The sequence below is a fragment of the Colius striatus genome, chromosome Z, assembly GCF_028858725.1.
Source record: "Colius striatus isolate bColStr4 chromosome Z, bColStr4.1.hap1, whole genome shotgun sequence".
Lineage (NCBI taxonomy): Eukaryota > Metazoa > Chordata > Aves > Coliiformes > Coliidae > Colius > Colius striatus.
Window position 1 is genome coordinate 61,101,452 of NC_084790.1, and position 23,301 is coordinate 61,124,752.

Sequence of the window (23,301 nt, forward strand, 5' to 3'; positions counted from 1 at the left end):
AGTCTTTCACCAATAACTAGGAAGACTTGCTATTGACCTTCACAATCAAACTGTTTAGCACATTTTCTGGGAAAAGCCAGTGTGCTCAATAAACAGGTGACCTTGAATGAAACGGACTCATGTCATCGACAAAAAGGTCTCAAGGCAGAAATTGCACCTGTAAAAGCACAGCACAAGAATTGTGGGTCACTCCCATGTTGTTTTTTTTCTGCTACTGCCTCCTTTTCCTTGGTCAGCAAGTTGCAAACAGGGTAAGTGACACGAAAGCGCTTTTTTTTTTTTACAGCTTAAACGCACAGAATGGTTAGTCTGCCAAGAACCATAGCCAATATGAACATGTTCATAATGACATCTGCAGAATTTCCTAACACCATTAAAAGAACATCACCCAAGTGCATGCGCTGGTGTATGTGTGTGAGTATACATATAAACCACATGGTTTATATGCATACACAGTGGTAGTAGCAGGAACCATCATAAGGTAGAGGTCTTCACACGCTTCATCTAAAGACAACCAGCAGCCTCACATACTTTCAAACTGTTTCCAGCACACTTTCATCTAATAAAAACAGTTTCCACCTACGAGGTGCAGTCTAAGCCAGTGGAGCAAGATTTATTCACGCTATTTTACAAAGTTTCGAGTCAACATTCATTCACTGCTTTACAAGTCAAGCTGCCTTAATCCAGTCTGTGAATCCTGATGTTTTCCTGCCCAGGAACCAAATGCCCCTCCCTGTCTACTGGGTGAGTCGCTGTTTCTATACAAGTGATCAAATTTACTAAAGGACAGGGAAGAAAACATGAAGGAGCAGGAAAGGCAGGGGACAGAACTACTGACCTGGAATAATTAGAGGTACAGGGGCTGCAGCCAGGGAGACGTACTTGGCACCAGTATGCTGAAAATCCCACATCCACAAGTAGAACACAAATCACGAAAATAAAAAATGTAGAGAGAAAGCAGGACACTCTATCCAAACCTAGAGCCTAAACATTTAATTTCCTTTATTTTTCCCAATACTGCTCTAAAATTATACAATGCTTCCAAGAACAAAATCTGCCCCAGGGAAGTGAAATCTATGCTGATGTGGAAGCTGGAAAAAGTAGCCCATGGTATGACCCTTTCCTGAAAAACTGATTCCTAGAGAGGAAATGTTCATAGCTGAATGTGCAGCACAGAAGTCAGTACTTTGGAGATGTAAAAAACCTACTATGTAGGCATGATTTTAAGTTCAGCACAGTACAGGTACTGTACCATGAGGCACCAGAGATCATGGCATCCTTAGAGAGGCACCTGTGAGACGCCGCATCTCCTTGCTTCTAGCTGCCACCGATTTCTGCACTCCCTGGGAGCTGAGTACTGCTGCCCTGTGTAAAGGCACAGTGTTGCCTCCCAATCTGCTGACTGGCAATATTTTGCTTCTGACAAGTAGCATCTCCCAGCCCCTGCTGAGTTTCCACCAGTCCACTTAACCTCTAATTTGGCAATGAAACACAGTCTGGCACATCATCCTTAAAAGACTCTTCTGTAGACTGCACAACATAATCATTTGAAAGGAGGCAATTCTTCAAACCTGAAGTGCTACCAGAATACTGCCAAACAAATTGGGTTTTTTTAATTAAAACAGTCTCCTTGAGTACTAAAAGGCTGAAACTCATTAACAAATGGGAGAAGCTTCTGAGGCCACTAATTCTGATGAAGTAACCATGCTCTCAGAAAAATTTACATTTGCGTATCAATACACTAAAAAAGTACGCCTATGATGCCTATGAAGACACGAGTAACAGGTGTACAAAGAAAAAGATGCATTTTTCAGGGGTTGTCTAAAAATTGTTTTTATATTAGCAGTTACAGCTGTACTCTCAGGAGAACTAGGAGGTTAAGAAAATATTTCCCAATGCTGGAATAGGCATAAACAACAACACATATACAGTGCAAAAATTGGTCACTATTTAAAAAAAGCAAAGATTATCTTATATGACTGAAAAGGAAAGTTGTTGCTAATGAACTTAAACTTTTTGGCTATTTCTGAAGCAGCTTCTTAAGAAAAGGAAAGACAAAATAATTAATCATGACAAAAAGAAGGAAAAATGTCTTTCATTTGCTCAGAGGATATGATACCATTAGAATACCATTAGAATACTGAAGTATGAAAATATTTTCATGTTTGTAGAAAAAAAATAAAGTTCTGAATAACCACAAGCATCCATGCATTAATTACTGGGATATAGTAATGGAATATTTCAACATGCATCCTTTCATGTGGTGCATTTTTTACTTTACTCTTCAATAAAACAACAGCTTAAACAACTCCAAGATATTCCCCACAGAGCTATAATTAGTGCTTAAAGTGCAACCAAAAGAAATGTTGGCTGAAACCTGAAATCTGAACCTGTGGAATGCTGGAATGAATTCCTCATTTTCCTAAACAAAATTGAGCCAGCTACAGGCCTGCATGAACTGCAGTTCTGGTTCTGGTTGTCTCTCCATATTATCATTACTATTGCTGTCGTTGATATTGTTACTGGGATAGAACAAGCTGTATATCGCAAACATCTGTGATAAAACAAGAGCTGCGTTCCTCAAACACAGAGTCTGTAGTTAATGATAGGTGAAACTGTCTTTGCATGCAAAGCCAAAGTAAACAGTTAGTGCACAAGAAAGATATTTGTGTTAGGACCGTATATGGGATGGACTTCACACACAAACACCCATTCCGTGGAGTGAGCTCAGGCATTTCTCATCACCTTTATACTAACGTTGGATTAAACACTACAGAGGACTCCGCACCTACCAGATCCACACAGCTGTTTTACTATTTAAGCCAGACTTTTCCTCTTTTCAGTAGATGAGAAAGACAATAAAACTGCTCAGCTTCCGCTTTTTGAGACTGAGCGCTGTAGTAAGCGCTTTGTGCAGTTTGTCTCCAATAGTATTGGTTCAGAAAGAAACAACAGGCTTAGGCTGTGTGCAAAAGCACTGTCCTCATGGTTTTGTGCCTCACACTTCTGTTAAATTCTAGCCACAGAAAACTGTTGATGTCCAACTTCCAGTAGTTTGCCTTTCAGTAATCTATTTTTTTCCACATAACTTGTAGAAATATCTAGATTCTGCTGCTGTTGAAGTACATGAGTAAAGTGGATATGTGATTTGCCAATACAAAGAAACCAGATTCATGTTTCAAATATGCACTCTCTAAAAGATATATCATAGAGCCATAGATTGTTAGCGGTTGGAAGGGACCTTTAGAAATCACCTAGTCCAACCCCCCTGCAGAAGCAGGTTCACCTAGATCAGGTCACACAGGAACATTTCCAGGCAGATCTTGAAGACCTTCAAGGAAGGTGACTTCACACTCTCCCTGGGCAGCCTGTGCCACTGCTCCGTCACCTGAACAGTAAAAATATTTTTTTTGTATGTTTAAATGGAACCTTTTGTGTTCCAGCTTCATCCCATTACCCCTTGTCCTGTTGCTAGATACAATAGAAAAAAAGGATGTCCCAACTTCTTAACATCCACCATTTATATATTTAAGCATATGGAAAGACATCCATTTGCCAAAGCTGCTTTTCAGCATTGGCTTTCCAAATTAAGATTCACTCTACAACAGAAAAGGTGTGGGTTTTTATGTTCAAGTATGTCACCTGTTTCAAGCTGGGCATCCAAAACAAGAGGGCACTTTTGACAAGTCCAAAAACAGTCATTCTGTCCTGGCTTGTTACAACAGTTTCCATATATGTGTGAGATGGGATGAGGTAACTAAAAAAGTTCAGGTTTCCAGTACACTTTTTGACATTTCAAGGAAACTGGACATTTTGACGTATATTTTCCTGTAGCTCTCACTGCAAATTTTCCTGCCTTTTAAGATTTGTATATTCCATTGAATGGAACGTAAAAATATTTCTGTTATATTATTTTTCTAAGGGTTTTTTGGGTTGGGTGTTTTTTGGTTTTTTTTGTACTACACGTTGACTGTCCGTGAAAAAGTTCACTTCTAACATATTTGACTGGAAATCTTCTTGCAGAAATTCTGTCTTTTATTTTTACAGTACAATTCTCTGGCAAAACTGAGCAGAATAACTCCTCTTTGTGTAGGCAACATAGCCTATGATGCAGAGAATGATGCATGATGCAACACAGAATGATGCAGAGACACGATGACTGGACAAGCAAATTTAAGAGAAACATCTGTGGTACAAGACAGGGAGTAAACCCTTGCCTGGACACTTGCAAGTTATGAACAATTTCTCCTATTTCTGGAATAGAAACATATAGTAGTAATAACAATAATAATAATTAATAACAGCAACAATTGTGAAATCCTTTTCTTTCTTTTCTCCTGTCCCTTTTCTTCTCTTTCCTTTTCTTCCCCTGCTTGCATGTGAGTAATCTGCACTTGTTTAGTGATTGTAAGAGAGTCTTCTGCTCCCAGCAAACACTTTGAACACACTCTCTATAGCCAAAGTTAGTGAAGTGAAAGAGATGAGAAGGGGCAGTGATGATGGGAGGGAAGGCACCAAGCCGAGTTCTCACAAGAGGTTCAGCCACATAGCATTGGATCATTAATGTCGATCAAACATTTTGGCTTCTGTCCAGCTTGCTAAACAGAATGGTGTCATGACAATAAGATAAAGGCCCCTGAGCCAACACAGGCAGAAAGCCAAAAGTTTCCATGTAGACTTCTCTGCCTCTCCATCTTCTCAGATTATATTAAGGATGACGTGTCCCATCACTGATTTTAATTACTTTATGGGTACTGCAGAGCAAACAACATAAAACATGCAGCTGGTGAGACGTTTGCTGAGATAACCAGGGTCTTTGAAACCCTGCAATGTAAAGTATTAACAGGGGTTATACATTCAAAAATTTGCCTATTAGGTTTTTGCGAAACAGCAATGAAAGAACAAGTCAGAATATCTCAAATGCATTACTCTCCAAATGACGCTGAGGTTTATTTGTATGGCTAGAAATCAGCAAGTCTGAATGCTGTATGACAGAGTCATGAATCAGGGAGCCTATGTCTCTCAAGTGCTCACAGCATTATGTAGATAGACCGTGAGATACAGTCATCTTAAAATCTAATGATATTTTGGTCTTATATTTCTGAATCAAGGAAAGGCTTTTGTGTTCTCCCTATACCCCAGACTCAGCACAGTCTTACTACATGCTTTGGCCACAATCACATCTTGCACCACTAAGTCTGTCTGTTCTTGAATATAGGGTGAAATGTGATGTTGCATACCTAATCCTTTCTCGAATATGTTACTTTTGGATATAATGCCCTTTGTCTGATTCTTTTCAGGCAAGTTCTGCATGATTATATTGGAATTCTTTTTGAGATTATTAGGTCTACGGCTTCTAATACATTGGTATTTAAAACACAAGCCTCTTGAATTTTCCACCCTTATGACTATACTGTTTCCAAGAAAATGGCCTTGTCAATTGGAAGCATGATATAAAGGGAGCTTTTTATATTTGCATAGAAATTGTTTGATAGGAAAGTCTCCAAAGTATTTCTTTGAACTCAAGTACTTAAATTTAATAGAATTAAACAAAACACCCTAAAGATGACAGAAAATCATGGTACTTGAGACAGTTTCAAAATTGTTTTCCTCTTCCTTTACCTTGGTCCAGGGTGGAATTTTTGAAGCATATTTAACTTGTGTGTTAGGTTGTCGTTTCCTAAACTCATTTAATGCTTAGTATCCTTTCTTTAAATAGATTTGTCTATTTCAATTCATGGCATGTGCCACCTCTGTGAGACTCTATGGAAAAAAATGTAGAGTCATTTATCTTTGTTATTTTCTGCAGGATTTGGAAGGAGTAATCACATTAACTCAGCAGATTTAGAAATAATAATAGTTCTAAAACACCCTGCCTGAACAGTTAATTGGAATAACATGTGCTAAAGATAAACCAGACACTTTTTTTCATGGATCCCATGACACTGAATAAGAAACTGTGTATCTTGCATCCATTTCATTTTTACTTCATTAGTATAACAAAAAAATCCAAACTTCAGTTTAAGTTTACTAGAATAATAGTTACTATTCAGCATCACCTTTAGTTTTTCTAATTAAACAACCCAAGCACAATTTCCTTTTCAGATGCTTTTAAATAATCTTGACCTTTATAGTCCCATTTTTAAAAAATATTATCCAGTTGTATGTGCATATATAATAAATGAAGAATATCAATCTTGACTCTATATGTAGATCTGAATGAAAGTCTTGCCAAATTTTCCTATATCAACATTAATTTGCATCACAAATGCTAAACTAGATGTAATACTCCTGTTCAGTTCAATATTTCTAAAAAAGGAACGTCAAGATCTGTACACAACAAGCACTTTTGTCTGCCTGTGATTATCTGCACAATTACTGTGGTGCTTGGGGAAATCTATGTTTGGCAGAGTATCTAGTCACTACCTGTGACAATGATCTGATTTTAGAAATACTTTGTCACAGAGATAATTCATCTTTCCTCCTCCCGTTTGCCTCATCTTTTAGAATAGGAATCACCTATGGTGGGATTTTGCATGTTATATTACTGAAGACCTCTGGGTTATATGACAGAGGAAATGTAATAGCACAGACTTGTAGAGAAATGTATGTGGAAGTTACGGAGTATAAGTTCTCCAAGAACAGACATAAATGCTAAAAGAAGTATGGGTGTAAACTTTTTTAGCCCAACTCCCTATTAAAAGCAATGGAAGAAAGGAAGAAAGAAGGAAGACCAGTCGAGGCTTTTGCTTTAAAATTTCATTGCGATTCAGATTTGATGACTTGGCACCACTGTGCAAAGCATAATTTTTCAGTTTGTTTTTTCTTGCAGAATTACATCATCACCTCAGAGCAGTTTTAAAAGATGCTGAGGATGATGTATTCCAGTTGAAAACAAACAGAGCTGATACTTCTGGAAGAACTGACAGTCAGGTCACTATAGAGGGAAAACGCATTTTCAGTTTTATACAAAAGGAGCTTTCTTTCTGTCCTTCAGAATCCTCTCCTCTTTCCCATGTTGTGCACTCACACATAATGGACATGTGTCCCCTCACACTTGAATACAAGAGCAGATTCATGAGATGTACTTTGACTCTAACCTACCATTCTGATGCCGTTCTCAAAGGCCTGACGTGCCAGGGAAGCGGGTCCATCCACAGTCTTACCATCATCGTCAGGGCCCCAGCTGGCACTGTAGATGTGGATGTGCTGGGGATTAAGGCTTAGAGACTTTGCTTCTACCATGTCTGTCACATCACCATCCAGCATCCGTACACCTTCAGAAGGAAACAAACAATGAATGTGACCAATTAACTCAAAACGCTCCTTTTCCCCACCCTCCCCCTGAAAAAGTTCCTATGTAAGACATCCAACTAAATGATCATAAGGGTTTCTACTGTTGTTAGAAAAAAAAACCCAACTCAAAACCTGTTTAGATATGTGCTTTTCCAGCAGAAACAGAAAATCTAGATTAAAATAATTCAGAAAGGAAGGAATATTTTGCTCTTCCTTTAAGTTTTGAAAACTATCTACAAGTAATTTATCCACTATGCAGTCATCAAACTTTAACAACAAACTTTTCTGGTAAAGAAAAATTAAAGACTTGAAACTTGAAATGTTTCTATATCTCACTTGAAGATCACGTACGATTTTCTTTATCTTTTTATACTGCAGTTAAACTGCAACACCAAATTTGAGACATTCACAGTCCTAAATACATTGACAGAAGTATAAAAGGATCTCTGATGACAGATAAATATGGAATTATTCCTTCATTCTATGAGGCTGCAAAGAAGAAACTGGAGAGAAAGCTTGCATGTACAGAGTGATTACCATAAAGAGTAGCATGGAAGATATTAACAATTATACTATAAGTAGCATTATTCAACCAGAAACAACAATGCTGTGAACAGCCTCCTCTATGCTGAAGACGCTTTTCTAAGGTGTAATCTGAAATTCTTGTGTTAAAAGAATCCATTCATGTGGGTTCAGACAAGTCAATGTGCCAGCTCTTCTGAAGTGAATGGAATCATGACGTTTTAAGATCGCTAGACTGAATAAGGTAGGCTTAAATTGGAACATCAAGAAAATCTCAGAAGTTGTTCTTCAGAGTAACTGATTGAAGTTACTCCTGACTGAGAAAACAGACAATGCCGGTTTTAATCTAAACAAGAAAAACTGATTAACATACAGTTAGTGTGATATCTGATCAAAGGGATGTTAAATAAATTACCACATAACTAATGGCAATGACTATTCTCACAACTAAAGTTTGGCATCCTTTCCTCTTTAAAAGGTCATACTATTTATAAGCTAAATATCCATATTTTTAATTATAAACATGTTTCATTGTGTCCATGAATTTAGACTGAAGTAACTTGAGTGTTTTCCAAGACCTTAATTTCCAGCTAACAAAAGGCATAGGAGGTGCTTTGTGGATAGAGGGTCGTCTTTGGTTTTTTCCTTACTGCAATTGAGTCACAAATGTAAGTGATCGTATTTTTAAGTTCACACAAAAGCTGTCCCTGTTTTGTGAGATAATAAACTTTTACAAACAGTGATCTCACTATGAATTTTACTTTATAAAACAAGTCTTAAACCAATTTTGGGATTCTCAGGTTTTATTTTTCTTTCTCAGCATAATCTCAGAAAATGAATGATCAGTGGAAGTTGTGTTCTCAACTTCTTTCAAGCACATTAAAATATATTTAGTTCCAAAAAAATACAAGAAATGCTACACTGCTTTTGAAAGAAGGAAAATAAGCTTTCCTTTATGACTCTGTTACTGTATAGCAAGCCTAAATAATACTACATGCAGCTGTTGAACAGTAACTCTAAATTCTGACAGTGGCACCTGAAGTAATTTGCACCAGGTTTTTTTGCTAATGGTGAAGTGGTCAAATCTAATGCAACACAGACAAGGCTGTGACTTAGGTGTTGCTCTCTCTGGCCAGTAACTGTCAGACATGCTTCAAGGTCACTTTGAACAACAGACATCTTATTGGCTATTTAAACAAAAATAACTCTTCCCTCTCTCCCTTCTTCCCTACTCTCTTTCATTCTATTTTAAATTTTTTCACAAATGTCTGGAGTAGTTAATCCTGCCGATCACAAAACCTCCAAACTACATTTGGCATGTGGTGATAGCACAACAAAAGCTGTCCAGAAGGCAATTAACAGACTGCAGTTGCAGACTGTTCCACCTACAACTTTAGAGCTCTGTGAAATTTTTCCAATATTTACAGCAATTGCCAAAACGTAAGTGGCATTTTAGTCAGAACAAACTTTCAATGAATCACAGGAAACATGCAAAATTGAGCTGAAAGTAAGTTTTCTTTTAAAATGTTTGTTTTTAATCATCATCTGACTTAAAGAAACGGCTGAACTAATTCCTCGTCAGCTGAAGACAATCTACATCTGTTGTGCCATAATTCTGTGTAACTGTTTTCCCCATCAGTCATAGTGCATTTTTTTTAATAAGAAATATGCCACAACCTATAAAAGAACTGGAGGTTCAGATTGCAATTTTACTCAGATTTTTGTATGTGCAGATTATATCCCCACTTACACCATCGTAAGAGAAGGCTCACACTTCCTAAGGAACTTATTTTTGACCTATTTGTAATCAGAGGTCCTTTAAATGTGTAAAAAATGAGACAAGGAGCACAAAGACATTTATAAAGAATGTAAGCATTACTAGTGGGTATCTTGTTAATGACTTCTCATCACAATGATAATGAATTGGATTTGTTTAGCTGCCAATATGTGACAGACTACTGATGGAACAGATTTCTTTTACGCTTTGCTTTACCTCCTCACTATCCCTTGCATGTCCAGAGATGCTTTTTGGTTTGAAGTAAAGAATACTTATCTTAGGGACAAAATTCAACGTCACTGTCAGGAAGTGCTCCTCTATGTAAAGAAAATGTAATTGCTTTGTCTGGACTCTAGTTTCTTCTCCAAGAAGGCCTTAGGAGGGTTTTTCAATATCTGGGAAACAAGTGAACTAAAAGCTGGTTCAGTATAACATGATTCAACATTTTTATTCTCTTTCTTACCCGTGGAAAGGGAACACAACCACTGCATGTTCACATGTGTAGCTTATGGCTTTTCTGCGGGAAGGAAGGGAGGCAGGCCAAATAGAGGTCAGCAGCAGCAAAACTCTTTAAACACATACACCTAAGTGAAAGAGGAAGCTTAACCTCCCTTCCCAATACTCTAAAATTCCCTTCTGCCTCTCATTTTCTGCAGATTATCTGTTGAGCCTCTTGAAGTCTCATTAAGCAGCAATGCTTTTGAAAGATGGTTCATAACCTGAAGTTTATTCACTATTACTACTTTACAACTTTCTTTTAAGACTAGTGTTAGTGATAGCTCTACATGATCATTGTGGCAAATGGAGTAGATAAACTTTTTATTTCACTTAGGCCACTTAAATTTCTTGAGGGCTGTTTGTATGTTGTTTTTACCCCCTCCAAATAAAGAAATAAATAAATAAATGGTAAACATCTCCACTCCTCGTTGTTCACATTAACTGCCTTCATATTATGTCCATCTGAATTAATTTTTAAACTGTATTTAGAAAAGGCTGTAATTCACTTAATATGTCTAAGGAGTCTTCTAAAACATCATTATTATTATTATTACACAATCCTAATGGTTAATAAATAATAAACTATTAAGAAGCTACTGTTACTACTTTTCAAGGACATGGACAAGCTGTTTCAGCTTATAACTACCCAGCTCACAAAGGAAATTCTCCTCTAACTCTGGCTTGACAATACAATAAATCTGATTTTACAGCTGCTGGTACATGACCAAATGCCATGTCCACATGAGACAACCTCTTTGTCTGCCACAAACTAACTCATTTGGTCAATTCTGATTATCTAAACCACTCTGACAGGGTAGCTTTGTGCAGATAGGCTCTGCACCTGAAGGGAAATTCTTTTTCTGCATCACTCTAACCTTATGCTGGATGAGGTCTATTGTCTTGAAGCCAGCACAAAAACAGAAAGCTGATATTGGGATGATGTTGTGTGCTTTGGCAATTTGAAATGCAGCTGAGCTCACATTTGATTTGGATCAAACTTGTACTAATCCAGTAGAGAACAGATAAAGTACTATTAATTGTGGAAACATGGCCTCAATTCTGCCTGCTCATATTTTTAAACTGTTCCTAGTGTATATACAGGTAAATATTCACAGATGGACTTGCTTTTGAGACAGAAAATCAACAGTTAATGAGCTTGAGCTATAGGTCCTTCTACTGAAAGCCAATATACCCATCCTGTGATTGCATCAATAGTTCAGGGTAAAACTTTACTTGAAGCATTAAAATTTGGGACAAGAAGGCTACATCCTAGAAGTCATGTAGATGTCACCTTGATAGTCCACGAATTAAGCCAAAGGTCTTAACTGAGCAGCCATTAAATAAGAATTCATAGAAATGACCTAGAACGTCTTGACTGAAAGAAAAAAAAGTGCCATCAAATCTCCTATTTCATGCAATTGATGCGATCACACAGAGGCATCAAAAAAAGATTCTCGTCAACCACAATCAAAGAACACAAAAAAGTGTTATGTTTTAACAGTGCCTTGTTCATAATCAATATGCCAAGCAATATTCCTGATGTGTCTATTTACTTGGTCTGTCAAAGTTCACTTAGAGGTTTGCATCTGTGAGAAAATCCAAACGTCCTAATTCTGGGGTTTGTGTTTTCATCAAAGGTCTGGTTTTCTATTTTTCTGTGTGTACTGAGAGAAGGTGTTCCAAGGGAATACTGGAGAAGTGTCACTGCAGACTCCTTCAGTACTAGTATTTAACGACTACAACTGAAATTTATATTTATGTATTTATGTATTTATATTTATATTATGCTAACACAGCTAGGTTTGTTTGTTATCCATACAAATCTCCTTCTCTTGTTAAGAAAGGTCTGCATGTAACAGCACAAATTTCTCCTTAGTTAGTTCTTTTTTTGGCAGCAGAGTGGTTCACATACCTCCAATCTTGGCATTAAAGGCGATTCCTACTGTGCAGTGTGAGTTGTTTGCCGTGGCTGCCACTTCTCCAGCACAACGGGTTCCATGCCTGCAGACAAACATTTTTCCAAGTAAGCACAGACTGTTCGGATTAAAGGCTGTGACCTGAAGCTCATCCTCAGGTGCAAAAAGCACAACTATTCACAATGTTGTGCACTGTTTAATCTCTTGTAATTTATACCCTTGTTATAATATCCCACAGAACACATTTTAACATCAATGTCACAATCATATTAAACTCTTCATGATTGTCTTTCTAGCTACTGGAAACACACATAGACTCTAAAAGACATACAACAAAATCTATGGCTACAGAAAGAAGTCTTTGATATCAGTTCTTTATTATGAACTAAATCTTACATTATGGATAGAATCTTCATCCTGTAATCTCTCACAACCACTCATGTTGCTAGTATGTAGACTTCCACACAACTTCCACCAAGCACAGTATTTACCATACTTTTCCATGAGGAATATGAGATTGCAACAATGCCCATGCTGCTGTTTAGAGGCAAGTCTAAGACTGGCTATGCCAAGTATGTTCAACGCTTCTGCACAGGCATGTCCTGGTCATGCCTTGGGCCAATCCTGCAAGCCTACTGCCTTTCCAGAAGCACAAAAAGCAGCTTAGGTACTCTCTACATCAGAGCAATACTGATGAAAATCATTGAGATAACATTAATATAAAACAAGAGCAACAACAAATAGGACTAGGAAAAAAATAGAGGAAATGAAAAAATTAATGATATAAGGGATCAATACTAACCTATTAGAATTTCAAAGGAGATAATTCCATTTATCAGACAAGTATGACATATAATCTTTGAGAAAAGTTTAACTTTTATTCACAAAATTTATGTGACAACTTGGATGTTAACAAATTCTGAAGCTGGGTCAAGGTTTCACAATTCTACGTATTTCTCAACTAATTTCCTAATTATCTGTTCATAATTCATCATTTGGTTGTCAAACTTGATCAGAGAATTTTTCACAACTGAATTTTAAGGTTATTTTTCATATGAAGTCTAATCTTCAAGTCGAATTTTCTTCATTTGAAGAAAGTCTATTTAGCTGTAATTGATAAACCAATGTTGTATCCTTTTACAGGTTTATTCTGAAAAGCCTGAAGTAATTCATTCAAGAATCACAGATGAAAACAATTATCTATTCATTTTCAAGTAATTTCAAATAGTATTCTAGCTCTGTGTTTGTTTGAAGTAGTGTCTTTTTAAAAATGCATTGATATTTCCAGGAAAATGCCTGTCTTAAGAGCTATTTACAAGATACGTGATTCTCAAACTTTCCTTCTTCTCATTATGATTTTTGGTAGGTGTCACACACAAGATTACAGGTGTTACCATTCCAACATCAAAGCATGGATGACTAGTCTAGAGAAATTTAGAAATACCCACACGCATCACCTCAGTGCATATGATGTATTAATAAATCATTGCCTGCCTGGTGAAAGGCATGTAGCTGAGCTGCAGCCTCCCAGAGGGAGACTGCATTGGCAAGTACCAAGTTTGTGAAGCAGTGATGCAAGGAAGGTTTTTCAGTAGTGAAAGGGGACAGATAGAAACCACACCTGGAGGAGGTAGGCTTCCTGAAGAAGAATGGAAGAAACAGTTTCAAGTTTCTCCACAGCTCCCAGTGGAGTATATGGATAACTTCCATTTTGTCAGCAACATCCACTGAACACCATCAGATAGGTTAGATTTCCACCAGTTCACCACAGACACTCCAGTCACCCCAGGGCCACATAATGTTTGCAGGGGAAACAGAGGGGATGTGTGGCAGGTGTGGGGAGGTCAGAACATGACTGCACCTCCCAGCAGCAATGCACAGTTGCACGGGATTAACAGCAACATAAAACTGTAGTCAAAATTTCAGCTGAAGTGAAAGTAGCCACAGGGGTAGACACTTTAGTAAGAAGTAGCTGAGGCTTTAAAAGACTAGTATGGAATTACCATGACGCATATTTATTTAATTAAAGCACAGTAAGAAAATGCACGTAAATTTCTCAGGAGGGGAAAAAAAAAATGGCATATTCTGGAGAGAATTATATTTTTGGACAGTTTTACAACATGTGAATTAAACCAAATTTGCTGAATATTTCACTAGTCATGCATTGGAAAATCCTTCTTTTTATCATATTTCCAGTAATAAGCTTATTCTGCAAGCAGATTTTTACATTAAACTCTTGTTTCTCTGCCAAAATTATTGTTAATTGAATTATTTTATAATGGAAATGACAAAATTAAAAATTGTTTTATTCATTTCAGGATCATGTGTATAAAATTGCACTTCTTACAATCAGTTTTCCCTGTGTGAATTAATCACATATGCAATTCAATTTTTTTTAATATGTTATTTCTTTTATGGGTTCTTTAAGTAATATATTTCATTTCTGCTGTTGGAGGGAAGACTTTCTTAAAAATCTGCATATAAAAACCTGTGTTCTTTCCATACTGCTTTTAATTGTCCCTCTCCTAGATTTTTACCTGAGGTCTACTGTTTGGAACAGACTCATACTCCAGTTAAAATTTGAAAAGCCTTTTGATGAATCATTAAACTAATCTCTTAACTAACTAAACAAATGTGATGAAACTGATGCCTGAATGGATTTAGTCCCTGAGCTTGTGTGAAGCTGTTTCTGGTATCAGCAAAGAGGTTGTAATGGTGGTTCCTGCAGGAAATTGCCTGAAACTCCCCTGCTCTAAGTCAGGCCCACCTCTGAGTCTGAGCCAATTGGGGAGCTCTGTGATTACTTTTTAAGAAGTCTCAAAAGGAGGGTTGTTCTTTCTGGGAGGTGGAGGAAAGATGTTAACATCTTTCTAAAGGGCTGGTTGTATTTTTCACATCATCCTGCTCTGGTTTTGCTTTCTGTGCTTGTTTTCTTCCCTGAGTAGTCGAGTTGGTTTTGCCCAGAACTGTAATTTGCAGTGAGCCCTCCTCCCCTTGTCTTGATCCACAAAGTCCTCGGTTATCTTTTCTCTTTCCATCTCGCTGGGGCCTCCGCCATCCTACAGAAACTAGGGGGTGAGTGGAGTGAGCAAGTGGCTGTGTGGTGCTTCACTGCCGGCTGGGTCTAAACTACAACAGTCTGCTTTAAAGCTATGAAAACTTCAGAGCATGAAAACTTGGAAAACTTCAAAAGTTGATGGAAGCAGCATAACCAATAACAAGAGGTGGAACAAGAAGTGCTTTCAAGTTACCATTTTTTTGTGAATGCATATATACCAAAACACAATAATCTCCTGTCTTTATGTGATGACTGCATCACATACAACTTCTTTTAAAAGTTGATGTGGTCCTAGAAGAAAGCATTACTGCCCTTCTACAAATGTCTACTTTGATAAACTTTAAGGGTCAGTGCTTCAGCTTCATTTCACTGGATCACTTGCCAGATTATGTTGAAGGCAAGGAAGTTCCCAGGCCATTAAATAGTTCTTTGAAGAGACACTCAGCTAAAAGGTTTTGCACTTTTCCATTGTACTAATGTCAGAGTGATGTAGTATGACACAATAAAAAACATGAAAGAAAGCTTGTTTATGAGACATTCTGCTCATCTACAAACACGTCGCCTACCTGAAGTCACAAAGAAAGAAAAGGAATGAAAAGAAAAAAAGTTTTGTTGTTGTCTGTCTTATAAGGACAGATATGAAAATTACTACTAAAAGACAGGTTTAGGCTCAAGAGGCTGTATGGTAAAAGAAATATGATGTCAAAGGCATGATCCTTAAAAAAAGTTGTACTTAAGATACTTACAAATTTGGCTGCACTTTCCACCATAAAACTCTTTATGATTCTACTTCACTTTAACTACTTTAGCTAATTTTTCCATTTCAGGCAAAATAGTACAACTTTTTTAAAAAAAACATTTATTTTAATTCTTGAGTATGAAAGAGGCAGAACACAAAAGAACAAAGAAAATATGCAGGCAATTAAGACTTATTTTCTTCTCTTTTTTATAAGGAGGAAGTTGTCCAGTCTGTCATTAATAATAAGTCAGTAAGATGTCAAAGACCTACTCAGGATCACCTTAATAAAGATCATTTTTTTTACCTTATGATGCCTTTGCTACTAAATGGAGAACTTGGAATAAAATGTTGAAGAGTGTGTGTTACATTTTTCTGCTGCATACATGAGCAGTGCTTGAGCATCCGGATACTAAAAGTACAGTCTTTTGACAAGTGTCTAAGAGAAATGTAAGAGCTACATACTAATCCATTTTGCAAAGTAACTTTTTTCAGCAACAGATTTTTTCTAAGATGGAAATGGCTCAGTATCTCAGACAATGATGGAAAGAGAAAAGTGGCGTGTCCTGTGATTAACTATCACTACTCATCTCACAAACATAATTGAAACATAAGACATTTATCTTTCAGTAATCACTCTTAATTTGCCTTTCAGAAGAGGAAGAAGGTATAAGGCACCAGGAACATCTTTTAGATTAAAAAAAAAATAAACTCACCTTTGAATCATAGAATGATAGAATGGTATGGTTGGAAGGGACTTTTAGAGATCATCTAGTCCAAATCCCATGCAGAAGCAGGTCCACCTAGATCAGGTCACATAGGAACATGTCCAGGCAGGTCTTAAAGATCTCCAAAGAAGGAGATTTCACAACCCCTCTGGGCAGCCTGTGCCAGGGCTTCCTCACCCTCACAGTAAAATAGTTTTTTCCTATGCTTAAATGGAACTTTTTATGTTCCAGCTTCATCCCATTGCTCCTTGTCCTGTTGCTAGCTAAGATAAAAAAAAGGAATGTCCCAACCTCCTGACATCCATCATTTAGATATTTGTAAATTTCAATAAGATCTCCCCTCAATCTCCTCTTCTCCAGACTAAACAGCCCCAGTTCCCGCAGCCTTTCCTCATATGAAAGATGTTCCATGCCCCTGATCATTTTGGTGGCCCTGCGCTGGAATCCAGCTCAGACCTGGACACAGGACTCCAGATGAGGCCTAACCAGGGCAGAATAGAAGGGGAGGAGAACCTCCTTGACTTCCTGCCAACACTCTTCTTGATTCATCCCAGGATGTCATTGGCCTTCTTGGCCACACGGGCACATTGCTGGCTCATGGTTAGTTTTTTATCAACCAGGACTGCCAGGTCTCTCTGCAAAGCTGCTCTCCAGTACGTCAACCCCCAGCCTGTACTGGTGCATGGGGTTGTTCCTTCCCAGACGCAGGACTCTGCACTTGTCCTTGTTGAACCTCATGAGGTTCCTCTCTGCCCAAATCTCAAACCGGTTGAGATCCCGCTGAATGGCAGCACAGCCTTCTGGGGAATCAGCCTGTCCTGCCAGCTTGGTGTCATCGGCCAACTTGCTGAGGGTACACTCTGTCCCCTCATCCAGGTCGTTGATGAATGTTTAGAGTAAGGAAATATTTTGAGTTAGTGAAGACAGCTGCTGGTAATTTGAAAAGCCCCTGCTCTGCTTTTCAGAGCCTCTTGTCTCTGACAGTTATACTTAGACTTCCACAAACACTCTGACCATGCATTACTTCGCTGCATTTTATTCTTCTGGAGTTCATCATGTATTTCAGAACACAAAAAGCTCAGTGAGGAGGATTTAAAGTCCTCCAGCTTTTCACAACACTGACAATATAGTCCAGCCTAATTTATTTAACCTGTCACCAACGAGTCTTTTCAGAACAAGAACTTAGGGAGAAAAGAGTTTCAGAGTATCTCAATGCAAGCCCATAACAAACATCTCTGGGCATGACAGTAATTTACTGAGGTTTTCTAAGAGATATATAGCATAGGAATTAGTTTGTAAGCATATGAAGAAAACAGTGGAGGTTGATGTGGTGTGGTGGGTGTTGGCTTGTTTGTTTGTGGTTGGTTTGGTTTTTTTTTAATCCAGAAAATGTCTACAGAAAAAGAAGAAAACTTCATGTCCTTTGCAAATTCTATGCTACACGTATTGTAAGAGTGGATATTAAATAATGGTAAAAAGGTTATAATATAGTCTAAAAAATTTACATAAGTGTCATGGCTTGACATGGAGCCGTTTCTGGTAAGGGGGAAGGGGCTGTAAATATGGCTCCTGTAAGAAGTTGCTCAAAACTTTCCCCAGCTCTGAGCCAGACCCACTTCTGGGGCTGAGACAATTAGATGCCTCCATGATCACTTTTTAAGAAGAAGGAGGGGGTCTTCTTGTTTCTTCTTTCTTTTGTCCATTCTTCTTTTCTGGTTGGTGGTGGTGCAAAGAGTTGGAAGAGAGAGAGAAGCAATCATGTGGACTCCAAGGTCAGCGAGGGAAGAGAGGAGGAAGTGTGCTGGAGCTGAGATTCTCCTGCATCCTGCAGAGAGGACTGGTGAAGCAGAGATTTGTTTTCTTTTCATTAAAGACCCTGCATCAGGGACAGTGACTCTCTTCATTAAAGACCCCATGCCAGGGGCAGTGACTATGGCCAGAAGAGGCCATGTCCCACGTGAGGGACCCCATATTCACAGAAAGTGTAACTATGGGGAAGAACCCACGCCAGAGATGTTCATTAAGGACTGTGTCTGTGTGAGGAACCTTGTATTGGCAGAAGCTGCAGTTGCTGGGAAGAACTCTAACTGGAGTACTGAAGTCTGTTTTGCCCGGACCCGTAATTGGCAGTGAGCCCTCCCTGTCCTTGTCTCAATCCACAACAACCTTGGTTATCTTTATACTCCCATTTCGATGGGGCCATCCTAACAAGGGTGGACGGTGATGGGGGGGACTGAGTAAGAGACTGTCTTAGTGCTTTATTGCCAGCTGAGCAAAACAATGACAGTAAGATTATATACATCTTAACAGGCTGTGCTCGCATGGACTATTTTTGATAACTGTCAGCTTATGTAGTAATTACATTAATTATGCATATAGACAATGCATTCATATTAAGAAAAAAAAAATTACTTAGTCTTTATTATAAAACAGTAGAATCCCAGAGATGGAACCTGTAACAAGTAGTTGTTTGCCACCTTAATTGGTAGACATTGAAAATTATAGGACTAAAGGAACTTTAAATGTGAAAATACTTTTCAGATGTCTATGGGGAGAAGAACAGTGTTTTAGGCAAATAACTGAGTTAAGATTTATATTTTTGCAAAAGTCTTATTAAATGCTTGTGTTTTTAAAAAATTTTCACACTGGAATGTATTTGTAAATAGCAAAAACTGATGTCAGACACAGCAATAAAATGACTAATGGAGAAGATACATATTTTAACATCAATTATGAGAAACGCATTTTATCAGAAATGTATTTTATTTCATCCCAGAGTAATATCTTACGTAGTGCAGAAGAAATAACGTTTTAGATGTGCTTATATGTAAACAGTCTCTAATAATCAAGAGGATGAAAAACACTTTTGTAACTGGCAGTAGGTTGGGATGCCGTTCTGGGAACATCTGAAAAAGGAGATATAACAAACTGACTGAAGTTAAAAGCATGTACAATGAATCTATCAATCTTTAGCCTTCAAAACACAACCTGCTACCATGGAAAAACTAAGAATAAAGATCTTTCACAAAGGAGAGATATTTAGATATTAACAGTGGAGAAAGGGGCGACAGGATAACTGTGAAAAACAAGTTACACAAATCTTCAATGTGAGATATCAGGAAAAATGCCAGACTTGGGTGTTACATCACAGACAGGATCCTGTTTCTCAGCATCACAGTGTTGTAATGTGGTTACAGCACAGGACTGGAAGCTGTCTTGAGTCAAGGTCCCCAAGGCTAATGACTTTTTTGCATGATTATGAGAAGTTACTTAAAGAATATTTTGAAACTATCTCATCTATTTCTCATAAACAAAACCAAGATGACAGCATTAAAACAAACACATGTAACATTTCACATCTCAGACACGCACATCTTAAGCTTAACAGCGTGAGTAACAGCAATGCTGCCTTGACTCTCTACATTTGGTCGCTGTTAGCAGTAAGCAGCTAATTTGTCACAAATGTGAAGTTCTCATATGAGCCCAGTAAAGGACTGTGCATCTAGAATACTAATTAACATTTTACAGTTTTGTTTTTGTGAGTGGGCAAGTGAATCTGAATGTATAAAACAAACCGTTTTTTTTTTCTCTTTACTTTCTATGAAAGGCAAAACAATGAACAGCTCTGATGGTGCAATGAAATATGAAATAAAGTGAGAAATATCAAAATCAGAACATATTCTATTTATTCAAGAATATAGCTTTATGTGTTAAAAACTTTAAAAGCACTATTTAATGAGACATCCATGTGCTTTACCAAGGTAAAATTTTAATTCAGCCTCCTTTCCGTACAGTATTGATGAGAAGAAATAAAACATTTCAAAAGCTAGCAAACAGCAAAACTTTCAGATGAGCTTTTTTTAATTACATAATCTTTCACATTAACCATACAGTAATCTTGTTAAGGCAGGTGGTATAATTCTATTCTCTTCCATTAAAGGAAATCACCAGTAAAACCAGTACTGTTTAGTCCATGTGCACTGGAATTAAACCTGTACAGCACCAACAATCAAGGCCAGTATTGTCTTGGAAGAGTATATGGCAACCTAGATATTCATAATCAAAAGGACTATTTAATTTGCTTTTGAAACTGAAGAACATGAGGCTGCTTAGACTTCAAGGTTTCCTTACCACATAAGCAAAAATATCATTTTTAAATAAAATTCAAGCTGATTGAGAGGCTGTGAGAGGGATGGTAAGTCATAGAACAAGGAGGATGTGCTTCAAGCAATTCTGGCAATCATTTTATGTATGAGACCATTGATTCATTTTATGTGTGCAGCGTGAAGAATGGAGTAGTATAAACACTGAGTATTAGTATTCTTTTCACTAGTAATCTGTGACACTAGACAGCTTTATCATTTCACTTGTGACATACAGAAAATTGACAAATGAAAGCCCAACTTCTTACTCCATGGATGAGCAAGGATCTACTGAGACAACTCAGGCAGAAAGCAGCCATCTATGAGAGGTGGAAACAGGGGCTGGCTTCTTCGGAAGAGTATAGGAACATTGCCAAGGGATGCAGGGGTGCAACTAGGAAGGCTAGAGACCTTCTAGAATTAAATTTAGCCAGGGAAGTTAAGGACAGCAATAAGGCATTTTTCAAGTACATCAGCAGCAGAAGGATGGTGAGGGGTAATGTGGGCCCGCTACTAAATGCTGAGGGTGCCATGCTGACTGAGGATGTGGAGACGGCCAAGGTTGGCCCTCAGGAAGCCCAGTCCAGCAAGGATAACAGAATGGCCAGAACAACAGAGGACTTGCCCTGGGTGGAAGAGGAAGAGGTTAAAGACTTGTTGGCCAAGCTTAAGGCTCATAAATCAATGGGTCCTGATGGGATGCATCCTAGAGTGCTGAGTGAGCTGGCTGATGTGATTGCTAAGCCTCTCTCCATCATTTTTGATCAATCATGGAGGACAGGCGAGGTGCCTGAGGACTGGAGAAAGGCCAATGTCACGCCAGACTTCAAAAAGGGCAGGAGGGATGACCCAGGAAACTACAGGCTGTTCAGCCTCACCTCCATCCCTGGGAAGGTGATGGAACAACTCATCCTGAATGTTGTCACTAAACATAGGGAGGAAAAGATGGTTATCGGGGGAGTCAAAATGGCTTCACTAAGGGCAAATCCTGTTTGACCAACCTGTTATCCTTCTGTGAGTGCATAACCAGCTGGTTAGATGAGGAAAGAGCAGCGGATGTTCTCTACCTTAACTTCAGCAAGGCTTTTCACACTGTCTGCCATAACATCCTCATCAGAAAGTTCAAGCAGTGTGGCTTGGATGAGTGGACAGTGAGGTGGATTGAGTGACTGAATGACAGAGCCCAGTGGGTGGTGATCAATGGCACAGAGTCGAGTTGGAGGCCTGTGGCCAGTGGAGTTCCACAGGGATGGGTTCTGGGACCAGTCTTGCTCAACATCTTCATCAGTGATCTGGATGAGGGGACTGTGGGTACCCTCAGCAAGTTGGCTAATGATACCAAACTGGGTGATTCCCCAGAAGGCTGTGCTGCCATTCAGCAGGATCTCGACTGGCTTGAGAATTGGGCAGAGAGGAACCTCATGAGGTTCAACAAGGACAAGTGCAGAGTCCTGCATCTGGGGAAGAACAACCCCATGGACCAGTACAGGCTGGAGATTGACCTACTGGGGAGCAGCTCTGCAGAGAGAGTCCTGGGAGTCCTGATTGATAATAAACTAAGCATAAGCCAGCAATGTGCCCTCATGGCCAAGAACATCAATGGCATCTTGGGATGCATCAAGAAGAGTGTGGCCAGCAGGTCAAGGGAGGTTCTTCTGCCCCTGTCCTCTGGCCTGGTGAGGCCTCATCTGGAGTCCTGTGTCCAGTTCTGGGCTCCTCAGCTCAAGATGGACAGGGAAGTGCTGGAGAGAGTCCAGTGCAGGGCCACGAAGATGATCAGGGGACTGGAACATCTTTCATATGAGGAAAGGCTGCAGGAACTGGGGCTGTTTAGTCTAGAAAAGAGGAGACTGAGGGGACATCTTATTAACATTTATAAATATCTAAATGGTAGGTGTCAGGAAGTTGTGGCATCCCTTTTTTTCCACAGTATCTAGCAAAAGGCCAAGGGGTAATTGGATGAAGCTGGAACACAAAAAGTTCTATTTAAATATAAGAAAAAACTATTTCACTGTGAGGGTGAGGGAGCAGTGGCACAGGCTGCCCAGAGGGGTTGTGGAGTCTCCTTCCTTGGAGGTCTTCAAGACCCGCCTGGACATGTTCCTATGCAACCTGATCTAGGTGAATCTGCTTCTGTAGTGGGGTTCAACTAGATGATCCCTAAAGGTCCCTTTCAACCCCTACCATTCTATGATTCTATGAAATATTCTTAACACACAGGAAACAAAATGGTATGGGGAACTACTGAATTAGAGAACTTAATGAGCAATGGACATGGACAAACTCAGATATGCATTTTTATACAAGAAAAATTCTTGCAGTCACCATGTAAAATAATTTGTTTTGGCTAAAAAGTTTAACAAATTGGTTAATTTAGCTATTTTTTTACACTTTAAATTACTGATTCAAAACAATAATTAACCTGTCACTTCCCAGTCTGCAACAGTCTCATTGAGCAGAACATATTCCTAGAAGTCAGATTCTGCAGCATCCCAATAACATTACTTAACTTTTAGTAATAGTAAAGTAACATTGTACGCTTGCACAGTGGAATCTTTGAATAAAGGAATCTTTGAAACTTGCCAAGGCAATCAGTAAAAATACCAAACAGAATAAACCACATTACTA

At 38.5% G+C, this 23,301-nt stretch overlaps 1 protein-coding gene across 2 annotated transcripts in view; it reads right to left on the minus strand.

Moving 5' to 3' along the window:
- PCSK5 (proprotein convertase subtilisin/kexin type 5) overlaps window positions 1-23,301 on the minus strand; it is a 260,750-nt gene that overhangs the window by 144,037 nt on the left and 93,412 nt on the right. For both annotated transcript variants that reach the window (XM_062017429.1, XM_062017431.1), the window contains exons 6-7: window positions 12,006-12,094; window positions 7,105-7,277 (exon numbers count right to left, since the gene is read on the minus strand). In XM_062017429.1, coding sequence (XP_061873413.1) covers window positions 7,105-7,277; window positions 12,006-12,094 — 262 coding nt within the window. The remainder of the gene's footprint in view (window positions 1-7,104; window positions 7,278-12,005; window positions 12,095-23,301) is intronic.